A 15,496-nucleotide genomic window follows, 5' to 3' on the forward strand; every position below is an offset into this window, starting at 1 on the left:
ATGATGTCCTCAGGTTATTAAGCCGCTGTGTACCCCCGGGGGCTGTGCATCGCGGCGATCGTTGTTGCGGTGTGTCAGTCTGACACACTGCAACTCCGATCTTGGTAAAGAGTCTGACGGAGACTCTTTACCACGTGATCAGCCGTGTCCAATCCTAGATCCCTAGGGAAATACTAATCTGTGCCCAGGCAGCTGCCAATCAATGCCCAGGCAGCTGCAAATCAGTGCCCACATACAATGCCTACCACTGTCAGTGCCACCAGGGATGCCCATCAGTGCCACGTATCAGTGCCCATCAGTGCCACCCATAAGAACCCATCTTTGCAGCCTTTCAGTGCCCATCCGTGTTGCCCACCAGTGCCACCCATGAGTGCCCATCAGTGCCACCCATCAATGCCCATCAGTGTTGTATATCAGTGCCCGCTCATTGGTGCCGCCTTATCAGTGCCTGTCAGTGCCACCTTATCAGTGAAGGAGAAAACGTACTTATTTACAAAAAATTTTAACAGAAACACAAGCAAAACTTTTATTTTTAGTCAAAATTTTCGGTCTTTTTTTTTTGTTTAGCAAAAAATAAAAACCGCAGAGGTGATCAAATACCACCAAAAGAAAGCTCTATTTGGGAACAAAATGATAAAAATTTAGTTTGGGTACAGTGTTGTATGACCGCACAATTGTCATTCAAACTGCTACAGCACTGAAAGCTAGAAATTGGTCTGGGCAGGAAGGTGTATTAGTGCCCTGTATTGAAGTGGTTAAAAACAGGCATGGAATAGTTCTCTTAAACATCATCAAATCCCATCCAGTTTCCCGCTGGGCTGTGGTGGGGGGGTCCGACCCCGGCCGCTTCCAGTGGCGTCCGTAGCTCTGAGGTTTGCAGTTCCTGCAGTAAGTACGTCAGCAGGTACGTCGGTGGATGACGTCAGATGTTGGAGAACGGGGGGGCGTGACTGTAGCGCTCGCATTCGGAGCACTCGTGCTCCTTCGTCAGGCGTGGATTCCGGCCATTATTGGCACTGGTTATATAGGGAGAGCGGAAGAAGGTGAGGGGAAGTGGCTGGGGTCGGACCCCCCCACCACAGCCCAGCGGGAAACCGGATGGGATTTGATGAACTATTCCATGCCTGTTTTTACCAACTCAAATGTGAGTGTAAATTTTTAAAACCTATTAAAGTCTTGTTTTAATTTGACTTACTACTCTGAGCGGGGCTGCTTTTTTTTCCTCTCATGTCAGAGTCCCTTCTGCTCTGAGGAGCTGGCTGCCGCTTGTCACTCATACCGGAACCTATTAGTATAGGTCTAGAGCGGTGAAACTGTTTGCAATCCCCAGGAGATACCCCTTTGCCTCCTCCCTTGATTCACACCACTGCCCCATATCACTTCACCAGCAGCCCCTGTCAGTGCTCCATTCCCCCTCCGTTACTGTATGGCATACTACACCCGTGGTTCCATAGCCTTTCCTTTTTTATTTTTTCCTGTGGAGATCTTCAATGAACAGCCAGGCTAGGCGACGGGCTGGATGATCTAGATCCAGTAGTCACCCCAGTCTGGCCAACGAGCACGTGCCGACTACTAGCTCCAATCTCAAGCAGCTGTGACACAGACCAATCTTGGACCAGGGCGGATAGTGATTTAAATGTCTCGCAGGGACACACGTGACCGGGAGTCTGTGTCAGTTTTATCCTGGCCAACAGCGCCCCTGAAGCTGTTGGTAGTTTCTCCAATGTGCTTTGTGGTACGTTGTTCCTTTTTTGCGGATGCCCTTCTGGAGAAGTGGACCTCGCCTCCTGGAGTGGTTCCTCCTAATTCCAGGGTATCTACAGCAGCTGTGGTTCCAGTGGTGGCGTCTTCCTTCCTTAAGGATCCTGTGGACCAGAGTGCAGAATTGGTTGTCCACTCTGTTTCCCATTGCGGGGTTGGCATTGCGGCTGTGTTGGCCACAGCCCTAGTGTCTGCCATGTATTAAGTGCACCGAGGCTATGTGGCACGGTTTGTCCACTGGACGAGTGGATTGGTTGTACGGGGATCTGCCGAACCGGTTGGTCCAAAGACTCTGAGGTACCACGTGTGTCCCGCCACTTTCCAAGCTCTCCATCTCGGCGGTAGTGCCTTGTGTGCCTTGGCTTGTCTGCTGATTTTACTCATAAAACGGCTTGGCGAATATGCCCTTCCAGGTAGAATGTCTCATTCGTGCTACCGATGGCCTCGTGTACACTGCTGCTGGTAAATGGACGTTTAGGAGCCGTTGGGCATTTTTTTTCAACTGCTCCTGAACTCTCCTCTGTTATCTTATCAGTGAATGCACACAGGGTCGTTTATAGTCGTTTCTAGGCAGTTAAGTTTAGAGGCTTTTTTTGGAACCCAAAAAAATGCATTCAGAAGCTGTGTTTTAGAGGCATTTCTAGCGCCAAACGCGGTAACTCGCGTTTAGCGGCGTTTCGTTTAGCTGTTTTTCATTTCAACCAAAAAATAATTGAATGAATTTTCAAATGCTTCTAGATGCAAACGCGGCATGTAAACACAGCTAAACGGCTTTTTTAGACGCCAGTTTCTAGCGGTCAAGTTAAATCTTTCAGGAGAGGTTGAACAACATCCCGTGTACATGAAGCCTTCGTTGTCTCTATCAAGAACCTTATAGGAGGCATGTGTACTTTCCTGACAGGAAAAAAATGTACTCTGGCTTTTCCCCTTTACAAAAGTAGGATTTGCATGGCTTCGAAGTATGCTTTTAATCGTTGTTTACTGCCTAATGAAATTTACACTAATCAAGCAATGACCTCAGGAGCGAAAGCATAATGTTAAATATTGTAAACTTCCTGGTTCATTATTTGATTAGCCCCATACCATGACATTTCCTGCACCATTTTTAAAGCACTCACAGTTCAAACTGTAATAGCCAGTTTGCATCCTTAGTTATGCATTGTATTTAATGGCACCTTGATAAAATATGATCAAAGCTTTCAAAAAAGGATAATGTATTTGTGATTCCAAACATATTTTGTTCATGTATGTGGGTTTCTTCAAACTACTTTGGTGCCTAAAGCATATTTCCTTTGATTTTGGAATTACTGTTATTCTAAGGCCAGAAGACATAAATGATACGTGATCAAGCTACTGTATATTTAGAGGATACATATTGCAAGATGCCATTCATTATAGGAAATGGTTACCATTTCATCCCGCATCTTCTGGAACACAGCATTGTTAGTCCACCACCTGCATGTTGGTACACAGTCTGACTACTTTAGTAATGCCCCCACCCCGAAGCCAGTTGGGTTTGTTGCCATCCATTCATGTTTTTCTGGATGTCTTGGCACAGGTGTAACAATGGCAGTTGGCACCATATTGGGGCCCCCGCCAACTGCTGTCAAGTCGGGCTATATTGGCAACATGACCGACACATAAAGAGGATCAGTTAACCTGCTTTACACAGATGCTGTTGGCTACATGCAGTCTCTGTAACCTGCAGGGTTGACAATGCCAGGGTGGGTTCGTTATTCAATATCTAAGCCTTCCAACCTACCCACCTCTGCAACTGCTCCCAAGGCTTCCCAGAAACCACGAGGTGCTTCTGTGGTTAGTTATCTCTGTGAAATTCTTTTTCTTTAAAATTGATTTCCTGTCACAATACCTTTCTCCACCTAATTTCCTGGCTTTTTGGGAGCTCCTATTTCTGTTGAACCATGTGTGCCCCACTCTGGTACATGCCTCTGAAGAAAAATCTTAGCAGGAACAAACAATAGGGTAATATGCTTTCAAGGCAAAAGACAGTCCTCCACCCTTATCCAGGCAGTTTAAGAGACTTTAAAATTGGAAGATTTGTCTGCTTCTAGCAAGGCTATATGTGCTCTAGCAAGCCCTTGCTCTGCTGCTGAGCAAAGGATTGCTCAGCAAAGGATTTCCCTAATCCTTTGAAGATTTTATCTACAAAAATTGAAAGCATATAGATTGGTCACGTGTCCCCGTCCCCCCCCCCCCCCCCCCCAATGTTTCACAGTCCTTTTTCCCCTTTTCAAGGACTTCTCTAATAAATGGGCTATTCTTCTTGAGCTTGGTCTACCCATGTTGCTCCTTTACAAGATGGCCACTGTCCCTTTTAGCTCATGGACCCTTTTAAGGGAGCAGACCCTAATCAAAAACCAAAAAAAGATTCGTAAGTGTACAGTACAGGTAAGTTCACTGCAGTGGCCTGTCTTTGATCTTAGTTTTTCAGACTGTCTGAGCGCAGTTATTAGAAGAAGACCTAATTTCAAAGAATGCTCCCCGGCATCCCAGTGAGAACATGGACTAAAAAAAACAAATTTTTTTATTGCATCGTAAGTCTCTAGATGTTGGAGGCTGCATTTGTTTTCCTTTTTTTAGGCCAGGTATATTTCTCCATCATGCATTGAGTGACACAGCTTGATTAAAGTGCTAGTTCAGGCTAAAATTTAATCTAATCTTAAATCTGCTCCCACCCACTTTCTAACTCCTATACTAATTACGATGTAGCAGAAAGATGTCTAAACCTATCTATTCACAGGGCAGTCCGGTTACGTGATCTCTCTAGCAGCCGCCTTCAGAGTGGAGGGAAGAGAACAGTATCAAACAGCTAAAATATACAAAATATGAACTGAACTGGGATTTTAAAGGTGCAATAGGTGACACAAAATTTATGTAAAAAAATTCACATTTTATTTAGAAAAATTGATAAAAACATATTTGTAAAAAGTTTACATTCAATGTATCGATACAATCTTAGTGCAACTGAAGGATTTGTTTCTCAACATGTTTCACCACATGCCGTGGCTTCTTCAGCAGAGTAATATCAGGCACTGAAGAAAACAATACAAAAATGACACAATAAACAATAATGAGACAATCAAAAAATCAGTCTAAGTACAAAACAAGAGTAATACCACATATTCAATCTGCCAATACAATACTTCAGCCAAAAGGGGATTTATTTACCTGTATTTAGGTCTTTCAAAAAATTGAATAGTAAATTGAATATAAACTCTGGTATTTAAACTACTTAAGTCAGGAAGTGAACCCAGCCGGAGAATCAACTGCTGACCACAGAGAGTAAGATCGCGTTTTTAACTGATGGAAGAGGTCCTGGAATGTGGATGGAGAAAGGAATAAAGAAATTTTTCATTGTTGCAATCTTTGATCTTTTTATATCTCTTAATTCTTTGTTTTATTTTTTTTCATAAATAAAGAATCTGTACCTGTAATAAAGGACTAGTTTTAAACCCAAAGTCCAAGCTACTTTGCTGCATTAGTTTATATTTTTCCCAAGGCAAAGCCCCAAAAAGGGGAAAAGACAGCAAGAAACCTAAAAACAGCAAAATTTTAAATCAGTCAAAAGACCCTGAACCAAAGGAAGGGTCCCTCAATGACTAGCCCATGATTTCCTCAAAATGACATAAAATACCTGGGTCAGATAGTGTGTGAAGAAAATAACATCCTCCTCCTCTCAGGCTGGATCTCTATTGAACCACCACCAGAGTAAGCAGTGATGTAAATGGCCAAAAAACATAAATATGTATAAAAATCCATTGATAAAAGGGGAAGTGTGACCGGAAAAGAAGGAAAAAGAACTGCAGCCAATTGTGTGGACGAGGTCCACACACACAGGTTAGGGAAAGACGCAATTGGCGCCAGCCAGTGGAAACAAGCTTACCACTGGGAGTGGCGCCCTGGGCGTCCGTATGGTCATCTGATCCTGGTAGATGCTTCCTTAATTCTAAAACATAATTCAAATTCTAGGACCTTTGGGGAGAAAAAAAAAATATTTTATTTTTCTCCCTTTCTTCTATTTCTGTTTATGTATTCAAAATGTATTGATAGATAAAATTACATAAATAAAAAGTAATAAAATCCCAATGGCCAGAAATAAAGTGAAGGCAGTTCAGATAGGGTGTACATAGGAGCCTGATAAAGGGACACAACACATCAAATAACAGTAGAAACCAAAAATGACCACTTAAAGGAGCAACTGAAAAAATGGCCAGACAAAATCCCTAGAGGAAAGGCTTGAAGCTTATGGATTTGTTGAGCCCGGGAGGCGAGGTGGCAGCCAAAGAGTGGATCCACCTCGTCTCCTTATGCAAAAGAATCCTATCCACATCTCCCCCCCCCCCCCCCTCATGAGTAGGTATGAATTCCAGGGCAAAAATTTCATCTTTGTTAGATCAAATAAATGGTATAAACCAATGTGTCGACTAATGGGTGTTTCCATCTTTTTCTTTTGGACGAGGGACACATGGTCCCTAATCCTGTGGAAGAAGGGTCTCTTGGTTTTCCCTATATAAAAAGCCTTACAGGTGCACCTCATATAGTAGGCCACCCAATGGATTGACAGTTATTAAAAAATTGGGTTGATACAAAGTCCCATCTGGAAGGATTATCCCTTCTGAATCTAAAATGTTGCTGCAGAAATCGCACCTACCACACGGAGCAATGCCTTTCCGAATATCTCTCCCAGATCTCTGTGTCAAGTGGCTATGGACCAATTGATCCTTTAAAGACCTAGACCTTCTATAGGTAATGGAAGGAATTGGTTTGACATATTTGGAGATTACTTTGTCATTGGATAGTAAAGGCCAATATTTCTGGATGATTTCAGACTTTTTTATGTTTAGAATATGTTATCAGCCGTACCTGCTGGTCCGATTTTCGGGGTTTTGACGAATGAATTCATTCAGTTCGATTATGTGATTTGGCCCTATTATATGCCTTTTTGAGAGTGGAGCGACTGTTGCCCCTATCCAAAAGGCGTAACTGTAAGGCCCAGGCTTCCTTTTCAGAGTCTTGGTCACGGCTGCAGTTCCTCTTTATTTGTAGATATTAACTATAAGGAATGCTCGCCACCAAAGACTTAGGGTGGGAGCTGGCCACGTGTAAGATGGTGTTCCCTGCTGAGGACTTCCTAAATAGGGAGGAACCAAGTGTGCCATCTGAATTGAGATAGATAGAAATATCCAAGAAATTTATCATATTTCGATCGTAAGTCATAGTGAATTTAAGATTATATGAATTGGCCTTGAGTTTGTCCAAAAAGAGAAGAAGTTCCTCCTTGGAACCAGTCCACACCACAAAAATGTCGTCGATGAATCGACGCCAAATCAAAACACTGTTGAAAAATTTACAGAAATCATCTGAGGAGAAAATCTCCCGCTACCACCCCCCCCCCAGGTACAGATTGGCGTACGATGGAGCACATTTAGTCCCCATCGCAACACCCTGCCCCTGCAGGTAGTGGGAGTGGTCGAAGAGAAAAATATTAGTTAGAATGAAAAGTAAGAGATCCAAGATTAAACAATTGTATGCAAAGGCTCCAGGGCCCCTCTCTGATAGGAAGCCTTCCACAACCCCAACCCCCCGCTCATGGGGGATGGAGTTGTAGAGGGCCTCCACATCAATAGCGACCAATAGAGACCCCGGGGGTACACAAATACCATCCAGGGATCTCAAGAGGTCAGCAGTATCCTGTATGTAGGAGCTGAGCGAGCCAACATGTGGTCGCAAATAGTCGTCCACAAGCTTGCTCGCGGGCTCAGTTAAACACCCGTTGCCCAAGACTATCGGGCGACCAGGGGGAAATTCAAGATGCTTATGGACTTTGGGCAAGGCATATAGGGTAGGGGTTCTAGGAGTTTCAACAATCAAGAAATCAGATGTCTTCTTGTCAATGAGGTCATTATGGAATGCCCGACTGATAAAAATTTTGAACTTCGTGTCTGCATATTTGACTTGAAATGAGGGAACGGGCCGATGCCAACTGCGATTCTGCAAGAGATCCAGAACCATTTTCATGTAAAAATTCCTATTTATAACTACTATATTTCCCCCTTTATCCGAGTGTTTGATGACAATATTATCATTATGTTTCAAGAAGGATAAAGCTCTGCGAAAGGCAGGTTTCAGAATGGAGCGACCAGTAGATCGCTTCCAATCCGTGGCCTGAATATCTTTGGTAACTTGTTGGGTAAAGGCCCAGATGCTTGGATTGCCCTGTAGGGCAGGAAAGGAAGTAGATTTTGGTCTATAAAAATTGGGTGGAGGGAAAATCCTCTCAGGTAGGGGGTCAGAAGAAGAATTTACAGTTGACTCCTCCAGGGTGTCATCAAATGGATTGCCTTCTCCTCCAGGGTGTCATCAAATGGATTGCCTTCCTCCCATAATTCCATTAAGTCCTGTAATGCCTTTACTTTATTAATGGTTTTATTCATCCAAAGACACCGGATTGACATCTGAACATCCAGGGTCCTTGTTGAATATAACCTTGAGCATTAATTTTCTGGCAAAAAATGCACGTCTTTTATAGTTTCAAAAGTATCCACCTCCTGGTCAGGACAGAAGGTCACCCCCAAAGGGGTGTTAACCGGTGGGTTGCTGACATTGGGTATTGCGACCAATTGTGATCCAGAACCTGAAGAGTTAGAATGACCATCACCGAAAGAATTAGAAGAACAAGAAGGTGTATTTTTAGTTTGTGAGCGGAGCTCGGAACGAGTAATGTCCTGCGGGGTGCATTTGGCAGCCGAGACAGTTGATGCTGACCTATCAAATTTGCGTTTCTGCGTGCCAGATGATGTATTAGAGTTGGCACCTATTAAGGATGAGGAAGAAATGGAATATTCGTCAATCACTTGGATTATGGGCAGGGTTATGTCCACGAGAGGAAGGTTTATTCCTCTTCCGTGAATTCACAGTGGACCATTTATAGGCCGTACTGGTTTCATATGCTAATCTCTGTCACGGTAGTATTTTTGTCCTTGGTTTTAAGGATATCGGAGACAAAATGTTCTAGATATTTCTCTAAAGTTAGCTCTCTGTCAGAAACAAAGTATCAAACAGCTAAAATGCCTAGGCAGTGACGTCACCCAAAGACTTACTATGGGGCATCGGTTGTCTGCTGTCCATCCTCTCCCCTGAAGCCAGCCCTGAGAGCTGATCACATGACTGGACTGGACCTCCCTGAGAATAGGCAGTTGTACACCTCTTTCCTCTACAGGCGGAGTTGGCAACCTGTGGATCAAAATCTGCCCATCAATCGCGGCCAGGTGATGTGTAGATGGCGTCTCTGCATTACTGGCCCTGGGCTAAATTTCTCCCCAGTGGTGTTCTGATGGGGTACAGTCAGAATGAGAGCTGGGTGGAGCAGGGTGAGAAGTCTAGAGCAGGGGGGGAGGAGAGAGGCCGTGCGGGAGGCGCATGGGGGGAGGAGAGGGCCGGGAAATGGAGAAATTTCCTTTTACTCGTTTATTTTACTTTGCCTTATCTTGGTATTCTGGCAGTGAATTCCTAACTTCTATTTTTTTTTTCAGGTAATTTCTGCACGAAAAGGAGAATTTGAGACCGGCTTTGAAAAAGGAGGACAGACAAGAGAGCATGCTATGTTGGCAAAAACAGCTGGTGTAAAACATTTAATAGTTCTCATTAACAAAATGGATGATCCAACGGTGAACTGGAGCATCGACAGGTATCTCCAAAGTTTCTCCATAAAACTGAATGATGTACAATATTTTAGTGCAAACTGTCAGTAAAAGCTATACAAAAAATGTCTCCCGGCATAGAAGGCAATAAATATTCTACGCTACCACTGTCTGTGTCACGATATCTGTAGTCTGTGAGGAGAGACCAGTAGCTGATGATCCTGTGGGCATCTAGAGTTAGAGGAGTTCTAGTCTCCCAAAAAAATTGAGACATATGGGTTTCCCTTTTTTTTTTTTTTTTTGCCTAATCTTTATGAGCTGCTAGTATCTACAAATCTTTCCAGCCCTCTGAGAAGTGCCCCGTTTCTGTTAAAATAAAGTTAATTACCTGTGGCAGGGTCTACAGACTTTCTTGAAGCATCATACCGACAATGGTCGGGCTCTGAAGTCTGGATCCAACCCCCTTGCTGTCATCTTGATTGATGTTGGCTCTCTGCTCGCTCCCAAGACTTCACACAACACACAGCTGCTCTCCTCCTCCCCTCCCCCCTCTTGCAGGCAGAACGATCTCTGCACACATTCAGGAAAGTAGCAGGCATTAGTGAGAATAGAAGTCAGTGACAGTGCTCTGTACAGTGAATTATATTCTAAATTCCTGCTAAAATTATAATGCAAATACATTTTTAAAGTAAAATGCAACATTGACTTTTGTCAGGATTGCCCGCATTCACTGTAAAACAATTAGAGCTAATATTGTGATTTCATCATTTTATTGGCTATTTAGATTGTTCTATGTGATTGAAGTCATGGAGCCTTCCATGTACATACGCTGGTTTCACACTGCTAGGAGTATAGAGGATGATGGGACTGTATAGGAGTACAGGGGATGAGGATGATGGGATTGTATAGGAGTACAGGAGGTGGGTATGACGGGACTGTATAGGAGTACAGGGGGTGGGGATGACGGGACTGTATAGGAGTACAAGGGATGGGGGGGATAGGGATGACATCAGTTGTAGAGATGTTGGTGGGGGTTATGGGAGACAGAGGGATGATTTGTATGTACAATAAAGGAGACTCTGGGGACATATCGGGGGTCACTTTTAGATGTGGGGGAGTTGTCAGTCTCCACTCCTATGTACTGTACACAGGTATGCTCTCTACACATAGCTCTGTGTTCATTTCAGATCACTATGCTCCTTACCATGTTCTGTACCATTATTCTGATATAACAAAGTGCTATGTGTAGAGAGATTACCTGTGTTCATTTCTGGACATAAGTGTTCAGTGTCCCCCCCCCCCCCCCAATCGGCTGGAGGAGATGCTGATATGAACTTTGAATGAATGAGGGGAAGGAATTCAGAGGACACAGAAATATCAAAGCCCTGGGGAGAGGTGTTGGGAGTCTCGCAGAATAGAGGTTGCAGATAACAGCCAGAGAAAGGTGTGGAGACTTCACTTGTATCACACTGTCTCTACTTCTGGGTTTTAGCTGGGGACATGTTGCCATTGAAACAGACACGTGAAGAGCGTGCTCGTTCTAGATAGCAGCTGGGGTGTGCACCTCTTCACCAAACACACCCACATGCCCTCTAGAGGAAGGGAGTGAAGGAGTGGCTGGATTGTGGAGCTGTCCACCCCCTGCAAACTTGAACTGAGAGTGAACCGTTTGAGGCTGATTCTGGACACGTCAAGACTATTCTACAAAAACTGAAGGACTTGGGAAAGAAATGCAATGCAGGTATGAGGGTAGCATGTACTACCTATTTTTGCATTCCCATACTTCTCCTTTAAGTCCGCTACAAACACTGTAGTTGCTGACTTTTAATAGAAGGATGTTTACCTGTCCAAAGATCCAGCAATGTTGGCGCCTGAGCTGATTCTTCAATCTGCTTTGGGTGCAGGCGCTGGCGTTGTAAGTGAGGGAAACCAGCAGTTTACAGCCGGTTTCCTACTGTGCATGCACGAGTCGCGCGGCGCTTTGTGAATGGTCCTGTGTGTGTCCCAGAAGGCTTCAAGGAGAAGGAGGAGACGCCGAACATGCTTGCAGAATGCTGCGGCGATCTGAGCTGGAAGAGGAAGCGGGTACCTGTCAAAACCAGGTACCCGTTCCCCCCCCCCCCCCCCCCCCCAAAAAAATTGCCAAATGTGGCAGTGGAGGGAGGGGGTAGAGTGCAAATAAAGAGCTTTCCCTTTTGGGTGGAGCTCCGCTTTAAGTATTCAGTGAGGGCAATTTATTACAACTGGAGCAACCAGGATCTGGTATATGGCAACAAATCAGTAGGTATATTTTATTTTCAGAGCTCAAAGTGACATTAAGCCCATGTGCTCATGCTTTAATTTATGTAGCACATTATATTAAAATGAAGGCACATCTGTTGATGAATTTGAACGCTTTAAAGGGGAACTATAGCCAAAGCTGTTTTTGCTATCTTTCTCCTATGGATCACAGAAGTGCACATTGTTCTGCACTCCTGTGACCCATATTCCTGTGACATCAGAACCCATGCAGGTTCTGCAGGGATCCCGACAATTGATCCTCCCAGACGCCTGACTGACAGCTGGCTGAGCCTCTCAGCTCATCGTTCAGAGCATAAACCAGCTGCTCCCACCCTATTCAGAACCCATTGCTCCAGTAAAGGGCAGAGCACAGATCGGTGACCGACAGGCCCCACTCTGTGCTTAGAGCAAAGTCAAGAACTGAGTGATCAGCGGTCTTTGCTCGCTCATTTCTCGGTGTAAAGGCATCAGGGGGCAGCTTATCGTTGCTGCAGCTAGGTGAGTATGATTGTTCTTTTAATTTCCCGCACTTCTTTTATATACCTTGTTTGGGTAGTTTTAGTCGCATGATCCTTCTGTCTTCAGTAAGTCTATGGTCAACATATGGGTAGAACTCTGCTGGTCACATGATTGACCAAAATACAAAAAACAAAACTTGATCTAAATGCAAACTCCATTATTTACATAGAATGCAAGCAATGGTTACTTTCATTAATGCACATGGACGATTATATCATACAAAAAATGTATTCTCAGCCACCCCATGTGACAATCCTTCGTCACATGCAGGCCAGTTCAGTGATCTGCATTGACTGCAGAGCATTTCCTCCTTGCTCAGCTGTTTATCATTGCAGTCTGTGAATGGGTAGATAACGCTCCAGCCATCACATAATTGTTTTTAAAAAAAAAAAATCTGTATGTCAATAACATTGTGTAAAACAAACCCATCAAAGGAAACGGCTTTCATGGATTTGTTTCACATTGTTATTTACATGCAGTATACTGTAAATCTTCTTTTTTTTTTTTTTTTTTTTGTCATGCGAATGCCGAAGCCCTTCCCACCCTTTCACATAGGCTTCAATGGCTCAGGGATTTTGATTGACACTGGAGTATTTCCTCCTTGCTCAGCTGCTTATTGAAGTCTGTGTGTGTTCCCTGGGAGTCGCATGCCTTTTTTTCAAAGGTTGAATAATGAAATTCCTAAAAGATTTCACCTTTTGACCACATTTTATCCTGGCTGTAAGGATAGCTTTTGCATAATGTTAGAACCAGTCAGTAATAATTTTAATATATTAGAAATTGAATTGGATTATGATTAAAGGGTTCACCTTTAAAAAAAACTTCCTATGTTCCAGATAAGGGTGCCCATTTTAACCATAAGCACTGCCGATTAAAAAAAAAAAGCAGTTCCTTTCATTATCTTTAGTCCCTGCAAAGCTGTTGCTTTCATTTGTAGGTATTTCAAAAGCCGCATTTAGATTTCCCTTAACCGCTTCAGCCCCGGAAGATTTTACCCCCTTCCCGACCAGAGCACTTTTTGCGATTCGGCACTGCGTCGCTTTAACTGACAGTTGCGCGGCTGTGCGACATTACATCAATACAAAATTGACGTTCTTTTTTTCCACAAATAGAGCTTTCTTTTGGTGGTATTTGATCACCTCTGCGGTTTTTATTTTTTGCGCTATAAAAAAAAAAGCTAATTTTTTTTTAATTTTTGCTATAATATCCCCAAAAGATATATAAAGCAAACTAATTTTTTCCTCAGTTTAGGCCGATATGTATTCTTCTACATATTTTTGGTAAACAAAAATTGCAATAAGTGTATATTGATTGGTTTGCGTAAAAGTTATAGCGTCTACAAAATAGGGGTTAGATGTATGGCATTTTTATTACTGTTTTTTTTTTTTTTTTAATTAGTAATGGCAGCGATCTGTGATTTTTATCGTGACTGCGACATTATGGCAGACACATCGGACACTTTTGACGCTGTTTTGGGACCATTGCCATTCATACAGCGATCAGTGCTATAAAAATGCACTGATTACTGTGTAAATGACACTGGCAGGGAAGGGGTTAAACACTAGGGGGCGATCAAGAGGTTGTGTTTCCTAGGGAGTGATTCTAACAGTGGGGGGGGGGGAGGGCTACCACTGACATGATGGCGATCACTGCTCCCGATGACAGGGAGCAATAGATCCCTGTCATGTCACTAGACAGAACGGGAAAAACGTATATTGGCGTGCAGCGGTCGGCAAGTGGTTAAACATACCTCTCTCACTCTGTAGGGATAAGATTGTCCTGTGCGACTTCCTGAATCCCATGAGCACTCTCCCTGTCCTCCCTTTCTCTCTTGCAGCAGAGCAAGTGCTTGTGTGTTTATCTACACAGGCAATTATGAAGTCATTTTAAAACCCAAATGAGGAGAGGGGGTGGGAAAGGAGGGAAGAACACACACACACACACACACACACACACACACACACACACACACACACACACACACACACACACACACACACACACACACATATATATATATATACATATATATATATATATACATATATACACACACACAGTGGATATAAAAAGTCTACCAAGCCCTGTTAAAATGTCAGGTTTCTGTGATGTAAAATTTAGACCAAGATAAATAATTTCAGAACTTTTTCCACCTTTTAATGTGACCTATAAACTGTACAACTCAATTGGATAACTGAAATCTTTTAGTTGGAGGGAAGTAAAAATAACTAAAATGACAACACTTCGTTGTTTCCACATTTTATGTTCCAGCCTTATTCCAAAATTCTACAAACACCCCATAATGACAAGGTGAAAGAAGTTTGTTTGAAATCTTTGCAAATTTCTTAAAACGGAAAAAATCACATTTACTGTACATAAGTATTCACATCCTTTGTTCACTACTTTGTTGAAGCACCTTTGGCACCGATTACAGCCTCAAGTCTGAGTATGATGCTACAAGCTTGACGCACCTATTTTTGGGCAGTTTCTCACATTTTTCTTTGCAGGACCTCTCAAGCTCCACCAGGTTGGATGGGGAGGGTCAGTCCACAGCCATTTTTAGGCCTCTCCAGAGATGTTCAAGCGGGTTCAAGTCTAGGCTCTAGATGGGCCACTCAGGGATATTCAGAGTTGTCCCATATCCACTACTTTGTTATCTTGGCTGTGTGCTTAGGGTCGTTGGAAGATTAACCTGCACCCCAGTCTGAGGTCCAGAGCTCTCTGGAGCAGGTTTTCATCAAGGATGTCTCTGTACATTTCTGCATTCATCTAACTAGTCTCCCAGTTCCTGCTGCTGAAAAACATCTTCACAGCATGATGCTGCCAATTGGCATCCTTCACTGTAGGAATCGTATTGGCCAGGTGAAGAGCAGTGCCTGGTTTCCTCCAGACATGCTTGCCATTCAGGTCAAAGAGTTCAATCTCTGTTTTATCACACCAGAGATTTTTGTTTCTCGTGGCCTGAGAGTCCTTCAGGTGCCTTTTGGCAAACTCCAGGCAGGCTGTCATGTGCCTTTTGCTAAGAAGTGGATTCCATCTGGCCATACTACCATACAGGCCTGATTGGTGGAGTGCTGCAGAGATAGTTGTTCTTCTGGAAGGTTCTCTTCACAGAGAAATGCTGGAGCTCTGTCAGTGACCATCGGGTTCTTGGTCACCTCCCTGACTAAAGCCCTTTTCCGATTGCTCAGTTTGGCTGGGCGGCCCACTCGAGTTCTGGTGGTTCCAAACTTCTTCCATTTAAGGATGATGAAGGCTCATTGGGACCTTCAATA

General features: G+C 43.5%; 1 protein-coding gene across 4 annotated transcripts in view; it reads left to right on the forward strand.

The window, feature by feature from the left end:
• The window catches only part of GSPT1 (G1 to S phase transition 1), a 455,031-nt gene that overhangs the window by 296,301 nt on the left and 143,234 nt on the right, over positions 1-15,496 (forward strand). For all 4 annotated transcript variants that reach the window (XM_073591175.1, XM_073591172.1, XM_073591173.1 and 1 more), the window contains one exon: positions 9,315-9,469. In XM_073591175.1, coding sequence (XP_073447276.1) covers positions 9,315-9,469 — 155 coding nt within the window. The remainder of the gene's footprint in view (positions 1-9,314; positions 9,470-15,496) is intronic.

Source organism: Aquarana catesbeiana, linkage group LG06 (genome assembly GCF_042186555.1).
Source record: "Aquarana catesbeiana isolate 2022-GZ linkage group LG06, ASM4218655v1, whole genome shotgun sequence".
In the NCBI taxonomy this organism is placed as follows: domain Eukaryota; kingdom Metazoa; phylum Chordata; class Amphibia; order Anura; family Ranidae; genus Aquarana; species Aquarana catesbeiana.